We start from the raw sequence: 22608 nt of genomic DNA on the forward strand, positions 1-22608 counted from the left end.
CCAGAGAAAATGAGAAAGCGACAGAAAAACAGAGAAAGAAAGTGGATGACAGGGTAGGTGCATTCGTTTTGCTGTGACAAGTTGGAGCCGTAGGACAGCTCGTCAACTTTATTTTTATACGACGCGCAATGCCGCGTTTGTTTTCCCGCTTCTTGGCGTGTATAAAAGCGGCACCAAAAGGTCCCACATTTCGGCCGCTTCCAAACTGCGATACCTTTTCCTCTATGTTATTGTACATACTCTACGGAGAGTTGACACGGACTCAGTTTGGATAGGGAATGCGAGTTACTCTTTTTATTTATATATATTGCACTCTCTTTTTCTGCCACGAGACACGGAAGCATGTCGCCGGACACACCGACACGTCAAGGTGGACCGACGCTCCGTGCTTCGTCCCCTTCCGTCGTAACGTCCCCACGTTTACCCGGACCGTCGAGCTATGGAACCTGCAACGAGTCCTGGACGACCGTTGCTTGTTGTCGTTTCCCTTCAATACGCCAAAAATGGTCCCGAGCGGCACCAAACGACGTCACAAAAGTAAGAGTGTCACACCGTCAGAAGTCGCAATCCTGGCAGTCGGCACCAGAAGTAGCGGCAAAAAGTAAGAGTGAATATGGGCGTTGCCGTCGCCGCGTAGTCCCAACTCCCGACCGCCTAAGCTTCCGCAGACCGCCGAGCCGAAGAGCGACCCCTTGTAACGTGGTACCGCTTTTTTGGGCGCAGTAAACGCGCCGGTCAGAGACTCATCGCGGGTGCTGTAGTAGTGCGGGCCCCCGTCAGTGCGGGGCGTCGCCGGCCTCCAAAAATCGCAGGCTCATGGAGTTTGCGTTGCCGGGTTCCAACGTGAATCCGTTGTCGGCGTAGAACTTGGTCAGGGAGTCCTTGCAGTCCAGGGTCAGCTTGTAGCAGCCGACCTTGCGGGCCAGATGCACCACGGTCTGGACGACCCTGCGAGGAAGGGCGAGTAGAGGTCGTGGATAGATGGCCCAACGGTATACAGAGGGCAACGGACTCGAGTTCGTACGGAGCTCCGTGTACGAACTCGAGTCCGTCCTGCCTTGCCTTGCTCGCATGTAAACGGTAGAAACTTAGAAGCTAGATCACCGAAGACATCTGCACGCGGAGTGGAGTCAACGCCGCCGATGCATTCACGACGCGCTATGGCGGACTTCTCAACTCGACTTCATTCATTGTGCCGCACACCCCTTGAACTTGTAATGTAAAACTACAGAAAAAACGGAACCTATATATTGAATATATTATAAGTTTTCTCGATTAAGCTTGTGTGGTCCGCATGCAGTTTACGAAATAAATTGCCGGTCGGTCGCATCGTTCACAAAATGGACGAGAATATCGTGTTTTTTCGTTTCTTCTCCGCGTGGCGCCATCTATGTGGAGTGCCACAAACTTTCTTGAAGCAGGGATGCAATCGCGTCACCCCACCGACTGTCGTTTCTCCGCCAGCCTATCTTACACCCTGGTCCGCTCCTAGCCGTCTTACATTCTGATTGCACGCTTGTGTTTGCTTACGACCGAGTTCTCGCGATCTCCTACGACAAGAGAACACGCTGGCGCCATCTGTGAGGCGACCCAGGAGCTGCATTTCAATAGAGCTTAGATTTTGCAGTATATGTTTGATCAAACGTAACTACCATCTACGAGAAATGGTGGTTTATGACATCGTCAAAGCGTTTTGATCCCAAAAAGACGGAAGAATCCAGAAAAAAAAAGTAGGAGTAACGACAATGTTTCGTTAATATGTACACCTTGGTTACCAAAAAAATGGTCCATAATAAGGAGACATAAATGCATCCATTTTCCCAGTCCCCGAAAATGGTGTCCCTATAGCGGGTATCCATATCAACGAGACGTGACGTGGAAATGTCGAGACCCAATAAAGATGGCGCCATGTCTTGTCTGTCCTAAGAGATGCATTCGATCGTAAGCAGTTGCAAGTGTGTAAACCAGCTTTTAAATGTCCATCCCAATTCTAGCACAAAGGAGACGATTTCTTGCGCTTGAGAAATCAATTCAACGGCAAACGACCCGATGGTGACTTTGGGAGCACTTTGGCAAATCGCTTTTGCGGATCCGATAACAGTCCGGGTGCACGCTTCAACGTATACTCCAAGCTGCACAGTAGCAGGAGCTAGTCCGCAGCTTACGAGTTTCCGTCGTCTGGACAGCCAAAGCTAGGTATGGCGGAATGCGTGTCTGCCGGGAAGGTGGTGCCAATCCGCAACATTATATGGTTGAAACGTCGATAGACAAAAACGGGCACGTGGTAAATGTCCCAGTTGAAGATTCATTCCGTGCACCACGACTTAGGTTTCGGCAGTTTCCACTAGGTTTCTGAGTGCCGTGTCCTGAAAGTAAATTTCCTTCAAAAATGTCTCGGAAAAAAAAAAAAAAAAAAAGACTGCATGCTGTTTTATGAGACTTCTAGAAAAAGCAAAACTTTAAAACAGATTTTTTTTTTCTTGTATTAGCCTCTCTATGGTTGCATTTTTGTCCAAAGACACACCCCTTTCCTTGTTGTGACAGCAAAGAGGATACACTAGTTTATTGTCGCATAAAAAGATGTAAGACTTAAAATAAATAGTAATACACACTTTCAAACATCTGCAGCACGCTCGCTCAAGGTTGAACAAAACAAAAAGGACTAAATCTTTTAATTGTCAACTTTCTAGTACTTCAAAGTGTGGTAGTCCTTGAAGCAGAGTTCCACACACAGGCCCCTGTCGGATGTCGAGCTGTCATCCAACTTGGGTACCGAGAAGGGTTGAAAGTCTGAACCCGAAGAGCCATCGCTCTGATCTCCGCTACTTGCGGAGCAGCGGGCACGTGCGGCCATCTCGAAAGTAGCACATGCACAGCGCGTCCAGTTTCGCAATTTCAAAGAGCCAGCCCAAAACAAACACGACAACAGTTATATGGTCGCAGTTCCCTCCGAACCTGCCAGGTGGCAGCACGTCCCCGTGAACGCTAAAGCCCCTTGATAAAAGCGTTTTTTACAAGTACCGCCAACCATTGTTGTGGAAGCGCGTGAGACACGTGCCATGAGCGGGTGCTCCGCCGCCATTCGCTTCCAAGGCCCGCTCATTTCAGTGCTACGCCGCCATTTGCTTCCAAGGGCCGCTCGAGACATGGGCCTCGTGCACTCGCGCATTTGACGCTACTTGCAAGACAAACGCAAACACATCGAGGGGCTTTAGTGAACGCGCCCGTACAAGCAGAAACGGGAATTCAATGAGCAGTCGCGGTCATACATGTACGTCAACAACCGTGCGGGACGCTCCCCCGCTGACGTACAGGTACATCAGTGAGCATGAAAGGGTTAATAGGAAACAAAGGTGAATCTGGATGTGGAAGCAAAGGCATGCTCGATGCAGGGTCGCTGTATCAAGCGGAATAGCGAAAGGCTCAGAGATAGAAGTCGTTGCAATTTTTGCCATTACACATCCACTTCAGCTAACGAAATCCCCATTTCACAACAGTAAGGAAGCTTATGCGAACGCCAACTTACGATATGAAAAATTTTGCATAAAGTCATCCCAGGAAGCCAAGATAACCGCCGCTCAGGTTTATCGCGGAATCACTGGCAGGGTGCTGAGATATCAACGGCCGCTGGCCACATTGTGGACATGCGCAACTCACAGTTTTCCGAGCTGACGGCCACGGTAATCGCTGGAGACCACCACGTCTTCGAGACGGCCCCTCTGAAACAACACCCCCGACTCAGCTCTTGGAAAAAAAGAAGGGCTTTCATATTGGCTGCAGACACAGACTCTGGCTGCCCAGACTCCCCAAAAAACTTTTTTTTTTTAAAGGGCAACTCCAGTCAATTCTATAAATTCTGAGATTACGGGTGATTATTGTGTCAAAAATTCTGATAAACAGTTTTATGCCATTCGTTGTCCGAAAATTTAAATAGTTTTCTTGCAAACCGAGTTGAAACGAAAATCACAAAGCAAAACCGAAACTTTGCCCGCGGCAGGGAACATTGGACCTGCTCGTAACTACTGGACACCAAGGTCCCCGTAACTACTGGACATCACGTAAAACGGAGACGTCGGCTATGCCGTCAACGAAAGCGGCGCGCGCCCCACAATCTTTTTTTCTCTTGCCCTCGTACTCCGCGCCTCAAAAAGTAAGAAACAAACGAAACAATTCTTCCAGTTGTTGACATTCTGAGCAGTGTTGGCTGTGTCCACACGGCAGCCTTGACTGCGCTAGTCCACACGTTGCGCATTGCCTGCTAGATTAAGCAGATTTTGGTGCATGTTGCCGCTCCGACTTTGTTGGTTGGTTTAAGAAACTTTTAGGCAGATTTGCGTCGTAATATTTTACACATAGGCTTTTCAGATTATACAACATAGGACCGCATTGTTTTTCAACATCAAAGTTTGACCAGAGTTGCCTTTTAAGTGCATGGGAAAACCACGCATGTCACAAAATGAATTTTCCCCAAAAAGCAAAGACCTTTTGATGCAATATTTACATGGCGAGACTCGTCTTGAGTTAAGAGCGGTTCTGAAACATATTTCTGTTTGGGATGTTAACCCCTGAACAGATGCGCATCTCAAAACTGATCGAACGAGTCTCGCAGTGCAAATGTTGCAGTCATTCTTTTTTTGCGGGGAAGGGGGGGGGGAGGGGGAAGTGAGGGTGGGTTAGTTTCGTGGTTACCATGTCCCAGACATTTAACTATGGGAGTCCAGCATCCCTGCAGGGGAGAGTGCAACAATTTTTCAGTTTGGTGCTTCGGACCAAGACTTGCAACACAAAGGATCCTGCATCATCTTGACAAGGTAGTTGCACGGGACACAACAGTCATCCAGTTCCGAGTATAAACTTGTGTTTCAACCATCCTGTTGATTCCAACAGGGTGGTTGCGATCAACCATCCTGTGCAATGACCGCACGATCCCCGTGTTCTGCAGCGTGAGCTTCCGCCCCACGTTCTCCGAGCTGCTAATACCCTCCATCACCAAACACGTTCCGCATTCAACGCTTCACGAAGGCACGCATGCCCAGACGGCATGATCGCTCACCGTGGCAAGGTTTCTGATGAACTTGAGTTCGGCAACGAGCGTGGCAGTGCCTACCACGGCCCCTCTTTCCGTGTCTTCGACCACGGTCACATAGTAGGTGCCGGGCCGAGAACGCATGGCGTGAAACCTGGCTGCAACCAATGAAAACGGAAAGATCGATGAGAAGAAACTATAGTCGTTCGGCAAACCGCAAACTGCTCGCTCTTTGACTCGTCCTGCAGTTCTTTCCCATGGGGGTACGGCACATCAGCTGTCAAACTACAGACGTAGTACTTTCGGACCAAGTGCCCTTGTCACTCGCGTGATGAGGTGGTGGCATGTTGGGTACATAAGTGTCTGGGAAGACGAACCAGGATTCCTCATGTTGCTACTAGGCGGTGCTAACGTACAATGAATCGGCACGTGCTAACAGCTTTTGCCCGCAGTGTCCTTGATTTTGTCGCAAGCTAACCATAATTATGAGCATCCATACGTGATTGGTATGAAGGTACTTTTGCCATAAGATTACAGGCATTCATCCTTTTTCAGCTTCCATAACCAATTTTTGTGCTGGCCATGCATTGTCCTGCCATTGTGAGTTAATCGAAAACTAAAGGTACCTCTTCTGTTCTGGCTGGTCTATGTACCATTGAGTCATAAAATGACAAAGCACCTTCATGAGCAAGGGGTGTGTAGGTAAAGCCTAGGACCTAATGCTGCTACCTCCCTGCAAATTACCTAATCCTGCTAACCTTCCAAGTCTGCTGGAAATGGTGTCATAACCTTGGGTTCAGCAATATATGAAAGGTGTGACTTTCTCCCGAGCAAGTTTCTGTATAGATTCCCTTTTGGCTCGGCAATCATCCACTTCTGCGAGGCATTTATATGGTTAAATTAACTATACGCTAAGGTTGCGGTTGCAAGAATAGTGCAGTTGTGAAGTGTACATAAAACCTTCTACAAAAAAATGAATCGATGCAGTAGACAGTGACTCATTTATTAGATGGAGGTGTCCACACATCACTCTGGGCCTTCTTCGTAGCACCACAATAGACTTAATTTGTCAAGCTGCGCATTCCACTCTTTTAAATTGTATTTCTTTTGCTACCCCAAGTAACTTACTGGAGATGGGGAGACGTAACAAATTATAGCCACTGCCATGTCTGTCATGCAAAGAAGGAACATTTCGAGGGACTACTCACCAAGGAATTCCTCCCTCGACACATCGCCGCCAACTGTGAGCTGACTGAGGAGTCCCAGGAACCCTTCAAAATAACAAACTTAATGTAACATTCAAGTACAAATTTAAGATAACGCCCAAAACTAGGATGAGGCCATTTCATGGCACTATACTATGCCATGCCACTGGTCACATGGCACTCATTTTGGAAAGAGCTATAGCTATGGCTGATACAAATATAGAGGAAAATCATACACATAGAAGTATCCCAGTCACGTGACTACGCTGCGGAACCCAGGGATCCTGGCCAGGATCCCTGGGTTCCGCAGCGTAGTCACGTGACTGGGATACTTCTATGTGTATGATTTTCCCGGGTTCAATCCCCACCCCTGCTCGTTTCGATCTGGATGACCATCGTACCAGTGTGCGGTCATGTATCATCACTGCAAGGTGCACATTACAGACCTTAGGCTAGCGGTTGTACTGCACGAGGTAAATTTCTCATCTATAGCTGGGAGACAAGTTGCCCGTTAGGCACTAAGTTTTAGGCTGTATAAACATATACACACACCCCAATTTTCTTTTTTTCACATGACTGCGGGGGACCAATTGTGAGCATCATCTTGCTTCCCAATCAGACAAAGTTAATACCAGTCCGAGAAAACATTCAGTAACCTTGCTGGCTCCACCTATAGCGCTGGTCCTAAGTCGTTGCGAGAGGTCTAAAAGCCGGTCTTATCTCAGTCGGTCCTACTCGGTTGCAAGTGTGTGAACAAGCCGTTAGGACTCGCAGTAATTGCAACCGACGCACTAAGCAATATTGTCTTCCGAACGTTTTAATATGCATGCGAACTGTGCGAGCAATGTTGTCTTCTGCACATCCAAATGCACGTGCAACACGCACGCAACGCCACCTTTTGCGCGTCTAGTTACGTCCGTGAAACGCGGCCATGACGTACACAGCCGAAGCGACTTACCCCGGTCGTAGTCGTCCACGCTCAAGGGCCGAACCCTGAGGGTGGGGCAGGGCGGGCCTTTGAGGTCGTCCAGGCCCTCCAGGAGGCTCGGGTCGTAAAGGAATGAGTCCTCTGCCTCGCCGCCGTTCTGTGACGGAAGTCAGTGCGCCTTACGATCGTGGCTGCTTCACACACTTGCCACTGCATATCTCTTATGATGGGAGAACACACATACTGGCGCCACCTATCTGATGAACTCTGTCCTAACAAGTGTGCCAAGGGACTACTTATAAATGAGGCATTTCGTAAGAAGGAAATTTGTAAGGTAACGTCACACACGCCAGATTCGGACACAAATCGGTCCTCTCCTTTCTGTTTAGGAAAATTGCGATGTCAAAGCAGACCTTAAGCCTCAGTGCAGAAGAAAAAAAGTCCTAGACACCTCATATCAGTAGCGAGGCGTGCCGTAATTGCACCTATATTTGTGTATCTATTTCTTAGTCATAAAAATTACTCCGGGTAACTCTACGTTGATAGCTCGGGCTAAAGGACCGTTCGCTCAAGATATCGCAACATGTTCTGTGGCCCGCGGCAGATTCAGAAATGCGGGAAAAGTTCTTGCCACAGAGCCCTCCACTCTTTCAACTGATGTTGGAGAGCAGGAAACCACTAATCGTGGCTTGCAGAAAGCTTTGTGGGAGGGGCTTGTCTTGGCTATAGTAAACCCGCCACGGAATACGGCGACAGTATATTTTCGCATTTGTGACGATGGTTGCCTTAATTTTCTAATGCCGTCGGTTAAACCAAACCCGCCAATATGACCGGTGGAACTGAACGGGCACAGTTGGACGAGGTATCGACGAAAACCTTGCCCTTTTCCCCTCTCCTCATGTTTATTTTACAGTGTAGAAAAAAAACCTCCCCATAGAAAAACATTTGTGTGTGTGACGAGAGACCATTTCGCGCTGCGCCTTTTGAAAATAAATGCATGTGCTACAGCTCCACGTGAGAGATGGCCCCAGATTGCTGTCCGGCTACTGATGCAATTATCTTTAATTTCCGGCCGGCATTCCAAGTCGGTGTGTGCGTGCTCTGGCCGCCGATACCTTCAAGGTGAACCAGATTCCGGCAACAGGTCAAATGGATTCGTACTGCAACCTTGGTGACCCCTTTAGACGAGAGAACGGCGTTCAAGGGCGGCACGGTCAAGTTCCTTAAAACGCTTTCCACCATACGCAGAAGGCATTCGACATTAGAAGCTTTGTTAGTGCAGGTAGATCACCTAGGTAAATGTTGCATGCAGAAATGTGCCGTGATGGCTTTTTTTTTTTCTTTCGAAGTGTTTTAAGAGCCATCAGTACATATTTAGATTTCATTGAATTTTGCCATGTCCTGTGCACCATTTTCCGAGCAGCCCAATTGCAGAACAATGATGTACTGTGTTGGATTGTGTTCCAACACTTAACACCCAAAACTAAATTTTTCAAAGCGAATTCACCATATACTTTTTTTTTTTTTTGCTCCATGCGCTTTTTTTTATATAGATGTTTTAAAAAAAGTACTAAGCTATTAGTGGGGAATAAAAAGTTAATAATAAAATGTGTATCTTTACTCATTTGAGTACTCAGGTTCCGGGTGATCACCATATATATATATCCTTTGTTCTTTCTCCGCGTATATTTTTCCGTTTAATCCGACAACCAACCAAGATATAACATTGCATATCGACGCAGGTGCGGGTAGAGCGCAAACCTACTTTGATTTTCCTTTTAATACCCGTCTATTCTCTGGACGCGCGCGCCTTGAAAACAATAAATTAATGGGACACGTTCATAACGCTACTTAAGATACTTAAATGTTTCAACTAACGTTAGTTAAATGACAAAACGAGCTTAAAGAAAAAAAATCTACGCACTTGAGTACAGCTGCGCGGAAAGAACACGTCTGCAAACGAAAACTGCGAATACCTGCAGAAATACGTAAGCAACGAAAAGTGCAGTCTTCCTATCGCTAATCGCTGCTTTATGGCGCGTGGTCAGGTTTGACAAAGAAATGAATGTATCGAGTTCACGAACTCTCAACTGGCCAGCGTAACAATTCTCCGTACAAATCAAGGCCAGGCACGCTACCGGTCCCACTGGACCGGTATGTTAGAGCAACGGGGACGAGTTGTATGGTATGAGAAGTTGCGTACCGTTAAGGCGGCATCCACAGCCATGGTTCACCGATGGCCCGGTGGGTATCCTGCGGGTACCTAGATTCCTCGGTTTTAAAGTTCTGAGGCGTAGGTTGCAAAGCAAAAAACGGTTTAGAGGCACGGCTGGCGCGGACCGCACGAAGCAACTCGAAGAGTCGACGTACAGACTGGTGCAGACGACGTGCCACCTGAGCTTTGCTTCCGCATCGCTGCACGTCGCACCAATCGTTAAATTGGATTGGATATGATTGGCACTTAAAGAGCCTTTTAGGCCAACAAATTGTGCAAAGTGGGTGCTCTTCGGACGGATAGAAAAGCAAAACAAGACTTAAATAACTGGTATCCGCTCAATTTGATACTTAAATAGCTAAATAGCTTTAATGGTCACAGAAATAACACGCGATGCGAATCAATATTGGCTGTAGTTGCTTCTAATCCAATTTTATCCAATCCAAAGCCATACCATGGGAGCGGTTATTGCCAGGAGTTAACGCGTGTTTACCTGTTTACAGTCGAAATATTTGCGGTGAACGTGAGTCTTTCGTTCTGACATACATGTCCCGTCGTGAGAACTCGTCGAGAGTGTCGTCGTGATGCAAAGTTGACTTCATGACGGTTAAGTCTTGTCGAAATCCACACAAGTGCGCAGTGGAAACGTTTAGGCAAGTGCTCCGACTACATGCACCATGGCTCTTCGGTTGGCGCTGCGTCGTGTCCAGTTCCACAAGATCTACGGTCACCGCGAATTTCTCGGGCTTAGCAGCTTGTTGGGCCCCGATTGGGACGCCTTCGAGGTGACACTCTGCTGCGCCCGCGTCGCTTGCGTCTCGACGAGCACGAGGTCAAGTACGAGCCTTCGGTGAGCGATGGTTGCGGGAACGTTGACACGGTCTTTCCCCAGGTTCCAAGAACTTGGAGGAGCCGGCGAGGCCGCTGCCCTTCGTGCGGTCGCGGGCGAGGATCGCGGCAACCAGGGACTCGCTGATCCGGACCAGGGACAGCCTGAGGGCCACGCGAGGCCGCGTGTCTGCAGACGTCCGCCAGACCAAGAGGATCGTGTCCGAGAGGATCGGAAACCTGGTGGGGAATACTGCCCCGTTTTTGCGAACGTATTTAGTATTTGGGGTTAAAAGCCGTTCATACATTTTCGTTTGCTTAGGACCTAGCTCTTGTCTCTTGCGACGGATGGATGGATGGATGATGGATGGATGAATACGGCTGAGCCCTTTGGATCGGGCGGTAGCTTACGCCACCTAGCCATTTTGTTTTACCATTTAAGCTTAGAATATTTAAATGTGAAATCTATATTCACTCCGCAGTGCAAAGAAAGTGAGGCTATGAAACCCCCTTGCCATCAGTGGATAAGAAAATACCTAGTTTTCTCTCGATTTCTGCCACCATTCACTTAATCTTTGCTTGGTAATCTCTACAGTCTTGAAATCCACTCTCCCTTCGCTGTCTCTAAAACCCAATGACTTTATTAAATCTATGTTGTCTTCGGTAGGCATAGGGTGAAGCCCTTTACAGTAGAGTATCAAGTGCTCAGCCGTCTCGTCCTCCTCTCCACAAGCAGTGCACACTGTATCAATTTCCTGGTACTTCCTGGTACGAAAGAGCACGCTGGCGCCATCTATGAGGTGGCCCTGGAACTGCATTTCACTAGAGCTAAAGTTCTGCGGTATTTGCGTGATCAGATGTGCGTGCTGTCTATGAGAAATGATTCTATGTAACACTGTCAAAAGATTTTCGAGACAAAAAAGAATGATGTGCATATAAGATAGGAAATATAGAGAATCTGAATATAAGTGCATTTGCATGGGTGAGTCTTAACCGTCGACTCCAATCATCCTTGGAACGAAGCCGATGCGTCAATTTTTACATGGATGCACATCAAGTCCTTTGTGAAGGTGGCGGCACGTCGTGCCACATCGTAAAGTTAAAGCTGCGTTTCTGGCACCAACTGCACAATGTGACAATGTTTTTCGGTGCTTTGTGCACGGAGGCCCTTTCGACTACTTTTGACGAGCGTAACGATCATACCCGCTGTCTTTGATGCTGTACAAGAAGTTAGGAGACATAAGAGGCACCAAAACTCGAGCGCTTGGGGCTCAGTCCCCTGGAACAGAGGCGACGTGAGCGCACACGTCCTGGCGAGTGATATTGTTTCCAACCACGCGGAGGATGCCGCTGCACTTCGCCTCGCCAGATTGCGCCAAACGCAACTGAACATCGAGGCGGAGAGACCCCAGCGCAAGCAGGAAAGATACCGAAGTAAGCACTGTCCGTTCTGCGGTACCCGTTTTAAAAGCTCTTGGCGTCAATCGTGCTTGTGGAGCCTCTAGGGGTCACCTCGGAGCCGCAAGTGGTAATTTGCAAGGCTTGGACGAGGCTGTTCTCACCGAGCAGCTCAGCTACATTCCGCTCACTTATGATAGCAATAAAAGCTCGCATTTCTTCTCAAGGGAAACTGCAGGTGACCACGCTGGACCGCTCTCCGCCAATGAGATTGGTTGCCGTATTTGAGTGACGACTAACGAGTGACCGTTCTCAGCTGGTCACTCAGTCCCACAGCGAACGCCGTCCCATAATCCTCCCCGTTCCGAAATGCGACGCGACCTTCTTTTACATGGACCGCATCGATGCAGCTCCGTCTAGCGACTTGAATGTGCTTCCCTATAGCATTATGCCATTCCGCATTGAATGCAACAACGGTAGTTTATCCAACTAAATCGCATTCATGTAAACGCAGCTTTTGTTCCATGACTACCCGATAGAGGGCACCTTTAGTGACTCACCAAAAGTAACTAAGTCAAATTATTTTCTTTAACGCAGTATGTTTTTAAGAGCTCCCGACCAAACTGGGACGTGAGACTAAGATAAGGCATCGGAAAACAACTGTCACAAAAAGCTTTTACAGTCCCGCTAATTATAGCCAATTTTTTTCTCGCTAAATTTAGTGGGGAACATTTTCCCGCTAAATGTATCGGAGTTTGAAGCGACTCTTGAGCTCACAAAGGCTCGTAAAGAAACACCCCGCGTCGCTGTGAACACGCTGCAAGTTCCGCGTTTCCCAACTTTATTCGTAACGTTAGGATACATCTTTTTAATTTATCGCATTTGTCGAGAGCTCACTCTTTGTACGGTGCCTATGGGAAGTTCCACGACCAAGGATAACAATGTTGACCCTAGCCTCCACTTACCGAGCAGGCTTCCTGACTTGCGCCATTGAGAAAGCCGTTTTGGGTGGCGGGTGTCTCGGGGTGTTGCCGTCCTCACCCCCCCGTGTCCCCACACAGAAGGAGAACGTGTTCACGGTGCCCAACGCCCTGTCCCTGGCCAGGCTATGTTCCAGCCCCGTGCTGGGATACCTCGTCGTCACAGGGAGCTACACCCCCGCCCTGGTCCTCTTTGGAGCTGCGGGCATCACTGACGTGGTACGGCAGCAAACAGGGTCCGGTCGCCGCTTTTGCCTGCGGTGCGCTACATCGATGCCGCCTAGAAAATGACGCCACCGCCCGACCCCCTCATCGGCAGGTCCTGACCTGCCTCAAGCGTCAAAAGCGCCTCGACGAAAGTCGTCGCAAAGCGGCAGATGCACCCGTCGTGGCGTTGCCACGTGCTAGTGTCGCGAGATGGTACGGGGCACGTTAGGGGCAATGCCTACATAAGGTAGGCGGGAGTGGATTCGATGGTGAGGAGGTTGGTGGGGGAAAGGCCTTGTCTTCTAGGTGGCTGTAATCGCTGACGAGACGACAGTCTCTTTCGAATGCCTCCAGCACGTGCTCGATACCTTTTGCCATGCCACGTGTGCATGCTCCAAGCTTCTCGGATGTCAAAGTGATGTCGAAACGAGACCCTTCTTGTTGTTCTCATCCTCCCGGTGACTATGGGAAGGCTAACACAAACTGTGCTCTGTAAACATGCAATCCCACACCTTAGATAAAGATGTTTGCTGCACCGGCCGAGCAGCAACAGTGTGTCCGATCCATGGGACCGGCAGCATCACCGTTTGTTTTCCGCAAACTCGTCACGATCGAGTCGGAACGCTTTCCAAAGAAGAGGAAGAAAAGAAACAGTCCGCTCTTAGTTCTTTTTATGTTTCCTGCGGAAAGGTTCCTCATTCGTTACCTGTACGTTATTCTGCACTTGCAACGCAGTACCCGACGAGCAGTTTGTAAGACTTGGAACTCGCAACAGGACTCGACGTTCTAAAACAGAATTAAGGTTTTTGTGCACTTTGGAACGGCGTCGAGACACCACTCTGAAAGAAGTTTTCACCTCGGGACCATACGTGTCCCTAGAAAGTCAAAATCCAACCGGATGTACAGGGCGGAGAAATATGACAGGAGAGGGACTCAGATCTTTTGACTCCGTGCAACTACATATTCTAAGTTTGTTTGGCTAAACTTCCTTTCGGCGTTCTGCTAGCCATCGAGAAAGGCGCCTTAGCCCGCTTATTTTAATCTCGGTCGCCATTGCGAAAAATCTAATGAAAGAGTGAGTATGAAGGTCCAATCAGCCGGATCTCGAGCGGCGGTTTCCGAGTGGATGAAAAGCCGTATTTCAGGTTGTGGCTTTCGCGTCCCGGTTGTGGGGTCCCCGTCGTTCAGCGCCCAATTTTTCGGCTTGTGCCCAGCTGGACGGGTGGGTGGCCCGGGCATTCCCGTCCCAGCAGAGCAACCTGGGGACGCTGGTGGACCCGCTTGCAGACAAGTGCCTGGTTGCCACCCTCTTCCTCAGCCTCACCGTGGCGGGACTCATCCCGGGTGGGTGCTCATGCCCAGGGAGTTCCATAATCCAGAGCGAAAAATCCCACGCATTTCTGCCGCTTCGGAATGGTGGGGCATAGATGCGGGTTTCGGTGATTTTGAGCGGACTTTATTGCTGGCGACGCTTTGATACACGCGAAGAAGTGGGAAAACTTGGCTTCTGTATCAATACTCTCGCACCCTAAGAAATGTAGTAAAAAAAGTCTGGATCCTCGTGTAGTATTACTAATTTCCCCCTTTTGTAGAGAATTAACCCTTTCAGATGCCACCTGCCACTTATCCTGGCAAAACATTTCTTCGCAAACGTTGGTTGCCAAACGTAGAGAATAGAATTCTGCCGAAATTCTTAAAATGGCTCAATATACAATATATTCCCCTAAAAAAGCGAGAGTTTTAGATATATACATTTGTGTGCATAGTTTGGAAAGAGTTAAGATATGTCTTATCTTACCAAGACAAAAACACGCTTCAAACGCCAAAAGCATGGCTCGTTCTTCTGACAACCAAATCTCTTAAGAACCACTTCAATGTGCGAAACTTCCTTGCTTTTGGAGGTGACAAGAGGTACCTATAGAGCTTTTGTAGCTTTAGTCTGCACGAAAACACCGACATCGTGCTCTACGTGAAAATAAATATGACGAGCACTCAAACAACTTCGAGTCAACGCAGCAAAACAACAGCACCTAACTTATCGTGTGCTTCCTTTCTCCGTTTTTTTTGTCACTCTTCCTCACTCTTTTGGCTGCCTCTGTTAATCCGAGGCAAGGTGCCGGCCTACACATCCCCAGGTGGTGGGTTCGAATCCTAGCCGAGGCTTATTCTAGAGAAGGTTGAGATTTCTGAGATTTCGGTTGCACGTCAAAACCATAGCACGTTTTTTTTAAATTTTATTATATTGCTCCTTTCACCTTCAAGCTTTTCTCCCCTAAAGATGCGTCCCAGTGGTTGGGTTTCCTTTCCAAAGGTAAAGTGTAATGTCTATGCGCAGGGTTTTCCTAATTATCCAGCTGGAGCGCGTACAGTGCTTGCAATCTGTTCAGGATCGAAAGCATCCAATGGAAACGTTAAAGACGAAAAAATTCCACTTTTCTTCCATTCGGTCTTATTTTGAGTGCATTGGGTTGCGCAGCATTCTAGCGGTTTCGGATTTCGAATCGTAGTTCCATGTTTGTGAGAACTTTTTGTGCATTGTATTATGTATAAAAAAGCATCCTGCTTGTAAAACAAATCACACACACAAAAAGACATTGCTGCTCATTGGATTGTTTGAGCCCAACTGCGATCTTCAGTGGGGATTTGTGCCCCTTTGTTCCAGTGCCCCTCACAGCCCTGATCCTGGCCAGGGACGGCATCATCCTGGGGTGTGCTGGATACCTGCGGTTTGTCTCTCTCCCCTCTCCCGTGAGTGTACCCGAAACCAACTCGCTCAACCATTTATACGCAGGAGTCGAGAAAATTGACGCTTATCTTTATCCTCAAAGTCATTTAATGCACCAGGGGCAGTATTTATGGAGCGATCGTTTAAATTTCTCTAGACATGAATCAATCATTTCGGGCAGTAAAAAAAAAAATGTTTTTTTTGTCAATTTATTTTCTAAATTTAGCGGGGAAACAAAATTGGCATATAGGTCACGCGACGTAGATTTCCCTGCCAGATTTTGCGGAAAATGCATGTGCGGGCAGACGTTCAAAACTTTTGCTTCGGAGGGTTCCATTCTAAATAATTTGATACTTTAGAATGGTGCAGCGGCGTAAGATATGGCCATCCTGTCTACACAGCCTAGAATGCTTCTCCGGCCACTTCGTTTACCGCTTCCCCGTTTGTGGTTTCTCAATTTCTGCCCGACGAGTTTGCATTTGCATCGTGCCATTGCCCGCCACGCATTATTGTCCCAAAGAGGAAGGAGTTCTTTCGTTTTATAGACCTCTCACACTATGGTCCACAAACCCCCAGAGAAGGTCCTCGAGAGCGTTCTTGGGGGTTCGCGCTAAATGAAAAGAAAGCTTTTCCACGGCATTGCGCGAGACCTCAGACGCAGGATGCGTCGGGGGTCTCCGAACTGCACTTGAGTGGGTCGGGAGGCGCGCAACAACTGAAAGTTTGAGAACCGCCGACCTAGGCGGATTCTGTGACAGATTCCGTGTCTTTCCCCAAGCTCCAACGCGTGTTTTCCGCTTTCCAGAGGACCCTGGCGCGGTACTTTGACGTCACCCTGGCCACCGTCAAGTTCACGCCCACGACCATCAGCAAGGTGACCTCTCCCTTCAAAATCAATGGGCATTATATTTAGTTCTTACGCGTAGTGGACGTCCTTCTTCTACTAAGTATTTGTGTTTCTAGCACTTTTAATTCTCTGACCGTCGTCGTCGCACATTTCTTTTGTTTGTTTACGAGCGGCTAATGGCCTTTCCTACGATCCACACAAAGTGTCGACACAAACGCGTCGTCCAAAGAAACGCTCGAGAATTTAACTGCCCGCTCGCTGTCCTCGAAAGGCCAAAAAAGGAAAAGGCCTTATTTAGGTTTGTGACGCAATTCACAGTGGTCATACAACCATGTCCACCTCGAGCGGAAAATGCTGACGTACTTTGTCCAGCAATACCCGCAAAGAAGGAATTAATTTCTGGGTGCTCGTCGGTTGTATGGGAAAATATTTCAGGTCCTCCGGTGTGGGAGTGAGTTCAACAAACACTGAAAATCGGATGCCCTTTGCAACGATTAAAAGATACTTTTTGGTTGAGTTGTCCGGCCATGCGTGCAAACTGGTTGCACAGTGTCGGAACAAGATGGCCTCTAGGTCGGGGCGTTGCGAGCGTGGGTCCCTCACCTGCATTTCGCGTTCTTTGCACTCCAGCTTTCTCAAACGTGAAAAGAGCTCACAATGAGACTGGGATTTCATTTCTAGGCTAACACGGCAATCCAGCTTGGCCTGGTGGCAGCAACCCTAGCTGCTCCGGTGTTCAGCTTCGTAGGCCACCCCGCACTGCAGGCATTTTGGTAAGTGCCTGTCAAGGCATTATTGTATTTTTGTTCAATCTGTCCATCGCCTACCATGGGTTCATTGGGCAGTTTTTTTGGGCACTTTAAGTAAAGATTATAGTGTAACATTATTCTTGGGTGCTGCGGTGCAGTGTATGTTAAATGCATCCAGGAACATGTATAATCTGCGCTGAGCACTCAAATCGATGGTTACTCATACACAGGGGCGGATACTGGTGAGGGTGGGGTCAGCGTATCAGATGCTGTGTACAACGGCTCGTAACCCCCCCCCCCCCCTCCCCCCCCCCCCCCCCCCCCTGCCCTAAATATTTACAGCTGCGGTGTTCAAGGCGCCCCCCCCCCCCTTCCCCTTGAATTCTGCATGCCGGCCCCCCCCCCCCCCCCCCCCCTCTTTTATATTCGCTACTGCTTGTATGACTAAAGGTGACCCTTTAAGAATCTATGCTTAGAAATGGTACAGACATGTTTTTGTTTGCCTTTCCTACAAATTTATATACGGCGTTACCAAAAGGGCTCCATCGTTATTTTTTTTTTAACTTTTTATGTGCCATCTTTATTTGACAAATAATAGCATTTATTTATTTTGTCCTATCGATTAGTACAATGAGTGTTTTTTGAAGACTATGTGGTGTGCTCTGGGTAAACTGTAGAGGTTCAGCTGTTTTTTGTTTCACTTCATTGTAACTTGTTTTGGATGAATTGTTGCTCTTTCTCTTCTTTATGAATTTTCAACAGCTTGCAACCTTTGATTGTTGATGGACTCCCAAATAAAGTTAGAATAATAAGAATCAAATCTCGAAAATTAGGGAAAATTCAAAAAATGAACTTGGCTCTTTTATTTTTTTTAATATCCTGTACCTGTGGCTTTCAGGTTCCTGACTGCCTTCACGACGACAACTTCTGGATTGATGTACATCTTCTCGAAGGACTCGTACAAGTTCGTTAAAGCGAAGGCATAGCCCTCGCATACATAATAGAGATTATATTACACACCCTTGTTTTTCCATGTCGTAATACTGATGTCGAATCCATTTTTGTGTGAGCATTCATTTCTTTCTATTGAAATCAAACTGTGTGTCATGAATAGGAGTTGATCGGAATAGAGAGCCTTAGTAGTTTTTTCATTAGCGAAGAAAACATTGAAAGCCCTGAGGCTTTCAGGAGGTCCCTTTTCAAGTTCTTACCTACTGAACGTCTGGCTGCTGTGCCAAATTACTCTTTCATTATGATTTTATTCACCAAGCTTCGAAGTCACGCTTCAATTGATTTTGATGTAAGTTTTTTCACCCCACGAAATTGAAATTTTCGAGTGTTTGGGTTTGTCGCAGATTTTTGTGAATTCCTCTTTAGCCCAGCCACTTTGAGTCCCAAAAAGAGGAGAGTTTAATCTTGGTTTCCTCGTGGCTGTTTAATAAAAGAAGTTTCTAAAAAACATGTTCAGTCCAAAAACTGGAAGCTTTTATCCTGGAAAAGCTGCTGTCATACTTATGTTGTTGTTTCGTTACATCCTCGTCAAAATAATTGGTATCAGGCCTCAGTTAAAAAAAAAAAAAAGAAAGATTGCAAAGGGATCAGGACATTTTTGTAAACCGACTAAAACCTGGAACGGAGGCAAAAGGAAAATGTCTCGTGAGACGAAGTTTACATTTGTCACGTTCGTTTATTACATGATGGCCTCCTGGCACGTGTTGCGGCCCGTCACATTTCATGTCCGATTTGCCTATTTCACTTTCTTAAACCTATTTTTTTTTTAATAAAACAAATGACCCCTTAAGTAGTGCATGTCACTAACTTTCATACATTTTCTTAAATACAAAAGTTATTGTATAACCTGTGGTGGGAGAAAGAGAGTGTGCTGTTGCTTTTATTTTCTCTTTCGTGGAATCACCTGGAAGGTGCTAGACATTAAATACTATTGCACATATTTTCTAGTTGTCCGGTATGCATGGACATAAAAAATATCTTTCAAATTAAAATATTTGCGATTGTAGAGCAGCGCTTTGGTTTCGTAACGGAGATCAAGTTAAATAATTGTGGCAAGGATGTAGTCGCTAATATTTCCCATAAGTATTTTTGGTCGTAACCCTAAGAGCCAGAGTTCTGTATTATAGGTCTAAAGGCTGTAATTCGATTAATCGCGTCGTCCTCACTCAGGAGTAAGTGACGTTCGTGCAGTGTTCTCAATTAAAGGTACAGGCCGCCCCGCCAGTGCGTCGGCACCATCGAGGCTATGGGGCTATGGCACAACAGAGCCCAGTGCCTAGACGACTGTCGCTTTTCTGCTCAGTGACGTCATGAAGAAGGCGCTCAGGTTTTACTTTTCGGAAAGTGTTATAAAGGGACGCTGACAGGGTATTTATGCTCGCCAGGGTTCTTGTTTTTACATGACATAGGGGAGTCCAGCTACCCAAAACATAAATTGTGGCTCAAAATTCGGTTTTTTCCTCCCGAAATTTGCTCATAGAGAACTGGCCACTTTGAGTCGCCCTCACTCTCTTCTCTGGGGTCACGTCCCGTTCAGACAGATGCAGCAAATATAATCGGTCGTGGGTCATAGAAGGAAGATTCTCAATATTAAAAATAGAAAAAAAAATATATGAAACCCATCTTTTGCAGCTTTTAAGAAGCTGCCAATACGTTTACAGTAAAGAAAAGTTGCACACAGTAGCGGAAGTATGTGTGCTGTGCAATTCTCAGCACGGCGTCGTAACATGGGGATCGCCAAGTCGCGGGCTGGACGACTGAACGAAGTGGAAGTGATGGCGGCGGACGACGGGTGTGGGACCTCTGCTTCCGAACTGTCATCTGCGGTACTGACGAATCTGCCTAGCTTTGAAAAAGTAATCTTTTACCGATCAAAATAATAAGGATTTATTCCGTACGTCGCGCTCAACCACCAAGCAAATTCGCACGAAGACATTGCTGAGTCGTTGCGCCTTCCCCTGGCTGGAGACATTGATCATCTTACGAACACGAATCGGTAAGAGCTTGAAAAATGCACAAACGTGAAGCACAAAGTGCATACTTGGTATTGAATACTGTAAACGAATTAATTTTCGTGAGGACCTAATTTTCGCGATTCGCCTACAATTTGCGAAAAATAGGTCCCGCGAACAAAATCAATAAAATGTAAATACATTAGAATCTATATTGATATTCCACTGCGTCGCGACAATTAGAACCCACAAATTATTCCAAAACTTCAGCTTTGACGTAAATCGCAAAATATTGAGCCCGTAAAAAAAAAAAAGGTTGTTTACAGTATGTGATTTCTTTACTAGGTGTGTATGCGGGAAATGCATGGTGCTACCCGACTTCGAGCCTGCGGAGTGCCTTTGCTGCAGGGAAATTGGCAGCAAACTTTCTCATCTACAGTCTGCTGGCTGCATTAAGGCTGGTTCACACATTTGCAACGGTTGCGTTCGCATGCAACCGAAACGACCGTAACGACCAAAACTGACTGATTCATGGATGGCTTCACGAAGCTACCTCTTGCATTACTTGCCATTCTGTGTACGGCGAACACTTGTCCCGGTGATTTTGTTGTTACAGTCGTTTCGGTTGCATGCGAACGCAACCGTTGCAAATGTGTGCACCAGCCTTTACTGTGAACAAGGAGTGCCCCCTCATGTGCTTGGACCTTACAATGTTAAAACTGTTGGAGTTGATCACAAGCATTCACTACTCATTTTCAAATCTTATACACGCTTTGCACCTGACGTCATTCCGTCAGCTCTCCGGTCAGTGGTCACCACCAGAGACGAGGGGAAGGAGGAACTCCCCTCTCCAGAACTCTCTTTTGTGTATCCCAGACGTGCCCAAACGTCGCTATTCTCCGTCTAGAAGATTATAGAAGACTATCCCGTCTCTCAAAATTCATACAAAAGCAGCCTCCCCCTCATTCTCTTCCGTGGTGGTGCGAAATGGATGATGCGACTTCAGTGCAAAGCATGTTTTAAAGGATGTTGAAGCGCAGAACAGCGAGTGGCACGAATATAATTCCAAAACTATTGCACGACAAATGGTGCCCGCAATGCTGTCGCCTGTTTCGCACAATATAAAAAACGAAGGGGAAAAAAATGCGATCGGGTGTAGTTACATGGTTTCTGGCAACTCTGTCATCTGCTACCTTTGTCCCCCCCTTCCCAGTCTACATGTTGTGGCCATTAATTTTTGCTTTATTAAAAACATGTCACTATGTAGCAAAATATTGATTGATCCACCGGTGTGTGATCAGTGTGGTGACAGGCTCACCAGCTTTGCATATCTTGTGGTTGTGTTCGGCCTTGAGCCCAAGTGCCGCATTCATTTTCCTGAATTTTTTCCTACACCATATCCCATTTCATCCTGCTCTCGCTGTGGGAGAATACTATAGTTCCTTTTGAACGAGTAATAGAATTTCTTGGTAGTATTGGCTTTTTACGCCAATTCTAGCTTTTTAATTATATTTTTGTGAAATCCTCCGTATCAATGATCCTTTCATTTTCAATTAGCTTGGCGCAGATGGACTCGTAGCTTTTGCGCAATAAGCCCCCAAAATCTCTCTCGCTGACCTCAGAACATGTAGGCCCTTTTGTGCAGTTTAGAAAGGAAGATTTTGCCACCAGGGGGATGCACATTTTCTTTACCCAGCATGGTACATCTTGGTCAGGACCATCAAACCGACATTGGAAAGAGGACACATACAAGATCTCTTGTCAACTACTTGCGTGTTACAGATGTCAGATAGCCTCTTGAATATCTTACTGACAAAAAGTGGCAAGCATCAACTGCTTCCTTTAGGTGTTCCATCATGTTTGTTATCCATTAAAGGATACAATAAAGTCTGAAAGAAAGCATCCCATCTTGTTCTGAAAGACATCTCGAAGAAAATGATGTTCCCGGTCTTGTAAGAAGCGAAAGCGTGAAACCAATTGGCGAATAAATGAATGAGGAAGGCCTAGTCCACCATCTGATACACGTCGAAACAAGTCACGACGCATGGGTTCCCAGGTGGACTTGCAGTAGGGTGACCACCTTCCCGCTAGCGAAATCCGGGACATGCGGGCAGGGGGGGGGGGGGGGGGGGAGAGGGGAGGGGAGGGGAGGGGAGGGGAGGGGAGGGGAGGGGAGGGGAGGGGAGGGAGGGAGGGAGGGAGATAGAGAGAATTTATTAACACGAACACCACGAACCGAGGCTCCGTTAACACATTTAATATCCAGTGCTGTTTATGCGTCTGGAAATTGTATTGCAGCAATTAAGTTCAAATATTTTTCACTCCCAGTGATATAGTTTTGATGCCAAATACTGTAAAGGACTTGTTCTTCGGGGGCTAAACATTTCGAGATTTAGGTCAAAGCTGATGTTTTGGAATAATTTGCGGGTCCTAATTTTCGCGAATTGTAGGCGATTCACAAAATTCGCGACATATTATATGTGTCGAAATCGAAAACATAAAAATCGCCTGCAGCAGAACTCGATGCATAAAATAAA

At 47.1% G+C, this 22608-nt stretch overlaps 2 protein-coding genes across 3 annotated transcripts; one reads left to right on the forward strand and one right to left on the reverse strand.

The window, feature by feature from the left end:
• Positions 1–94: 94 nt before the first annotated feature.
• On the reverse strand, positions 95–9592 carry LOC8034050 (probable glucosamine 6-phosphate N-acetyltransferase). The gene is made up of 6 exons (XM_002407447.5): positions 9363–9592; positions 7190–7316; positions 6235–6297; positions 5054–5184; positions 3658–3719; positions 95–948 (listed from the first exon to the last, which is right to left on the reverse strand). The coding sequence occupies exons 1-6, from the start codon at positions 9384–9386 to the stop codon at positions 777–779; spliced, it is 579 nt and encodes a 192-aa protein (XP_002407491.4). The 5' UTR covers positions 9387–9592; the 3' UTR covers positions 95–776.
• A 208-nt stretch (positions 9593–9800) lies between these two features.
• Positions 9801–18166, forward strand: LOC8034051 (cardiolipin synthase (CMP-forming)). Of its 2 annotated transcripts, none has more exons than XM_029979246.4 (8): positions 9801–10211; positions 10267–10445; positions 12662–12799; positions 14002–14131; positions 15450–15535; positions 16318–16386; positions 17041–17132; positions 18007–18166. In XM_029979246.4, the coding sequence occupies exons 1-8, from the start codon at positions 10052–10054 to the stop codon at positions 18092–18094; spliced, it is 942 nt and encodes a 313-aa protein (XP_029835106.3). In that variant the 5' UTR covers positions 9801–10051; the 3' UTR covers positions 18095–18166. The 2 variants fall into 2 exon arrangements, with proteins under 2 accessions (XP_029835106.3, XP_029835107.3); XM_029979247.4 differs by having other exon boundaries at positions 15450–15513.
• Positions 18167–22608: the final 4442 nt, after the last annotated feature.

Source organism: Ixodes scapularis, unplaced genomic scaffold, assembly GCF_016920785.2.
Source record: "Ixodes scapularis isolate PalLabHiFi unplaced genomic scaffold, ASM1692078v2 PGA_scaffold10__122_contigs__length_95168666, whole genome shotgun sequence".
NCBI classification, from domain to species: domain Eukaryota; kingdom Metazoa; phylum Arthropoda; class Arachnida; order Ixodida; family Ixodidae; genus Ixodes; species Ixodes scapularis.

Excerpts from the sequence above, each read along its gene's own strand:
- LOC8034051 (XM_029979246.4), top strand. The coding sequence starts at position 10,052 with ATGGCTCTTCGGTTGGCGCTGCGTCGTGTCCAGTTCCACAAGATCTAC. Across the intron at positions 10,212-10,266 it reads CTCGACGAGCACGAGGTCAA|GTTCCAAGAACTTGGAGGAG; the intron begins GTACGAGCCTTC and ends GTCTTTCCCCAG. Across the intron at positions 15,536-16,317 it reads TTGTCTCTCTCCCCTCTCCC|AGGACCCTGGCGCGGTACTT; the intron begins GTGAGTGTACCC and ends TCCGCTTTCCAG.
- LOC8034050 (XM_002407447.5), bottom strand. The coding sequence starts at position 9,386 with ATGGCTGTGGATGCCGCCTTAACG. Across the intron at positions 3,720-5,053 it reads TCATCAGAAACCTTGCCACG|AGGGGCCGTCTCGAAGACGT; the intron begins GTGAGCGATCAT and ends GTGTTGTTTCAG. Across the intron at positions 949-3,657 it reads GGCCGTCAGCTCGGAAAACT|GGTCGTCCAGACCGTGGTGC; the intron begins GTGAGTTGCGCA and ends CCTTCCTCGCAG.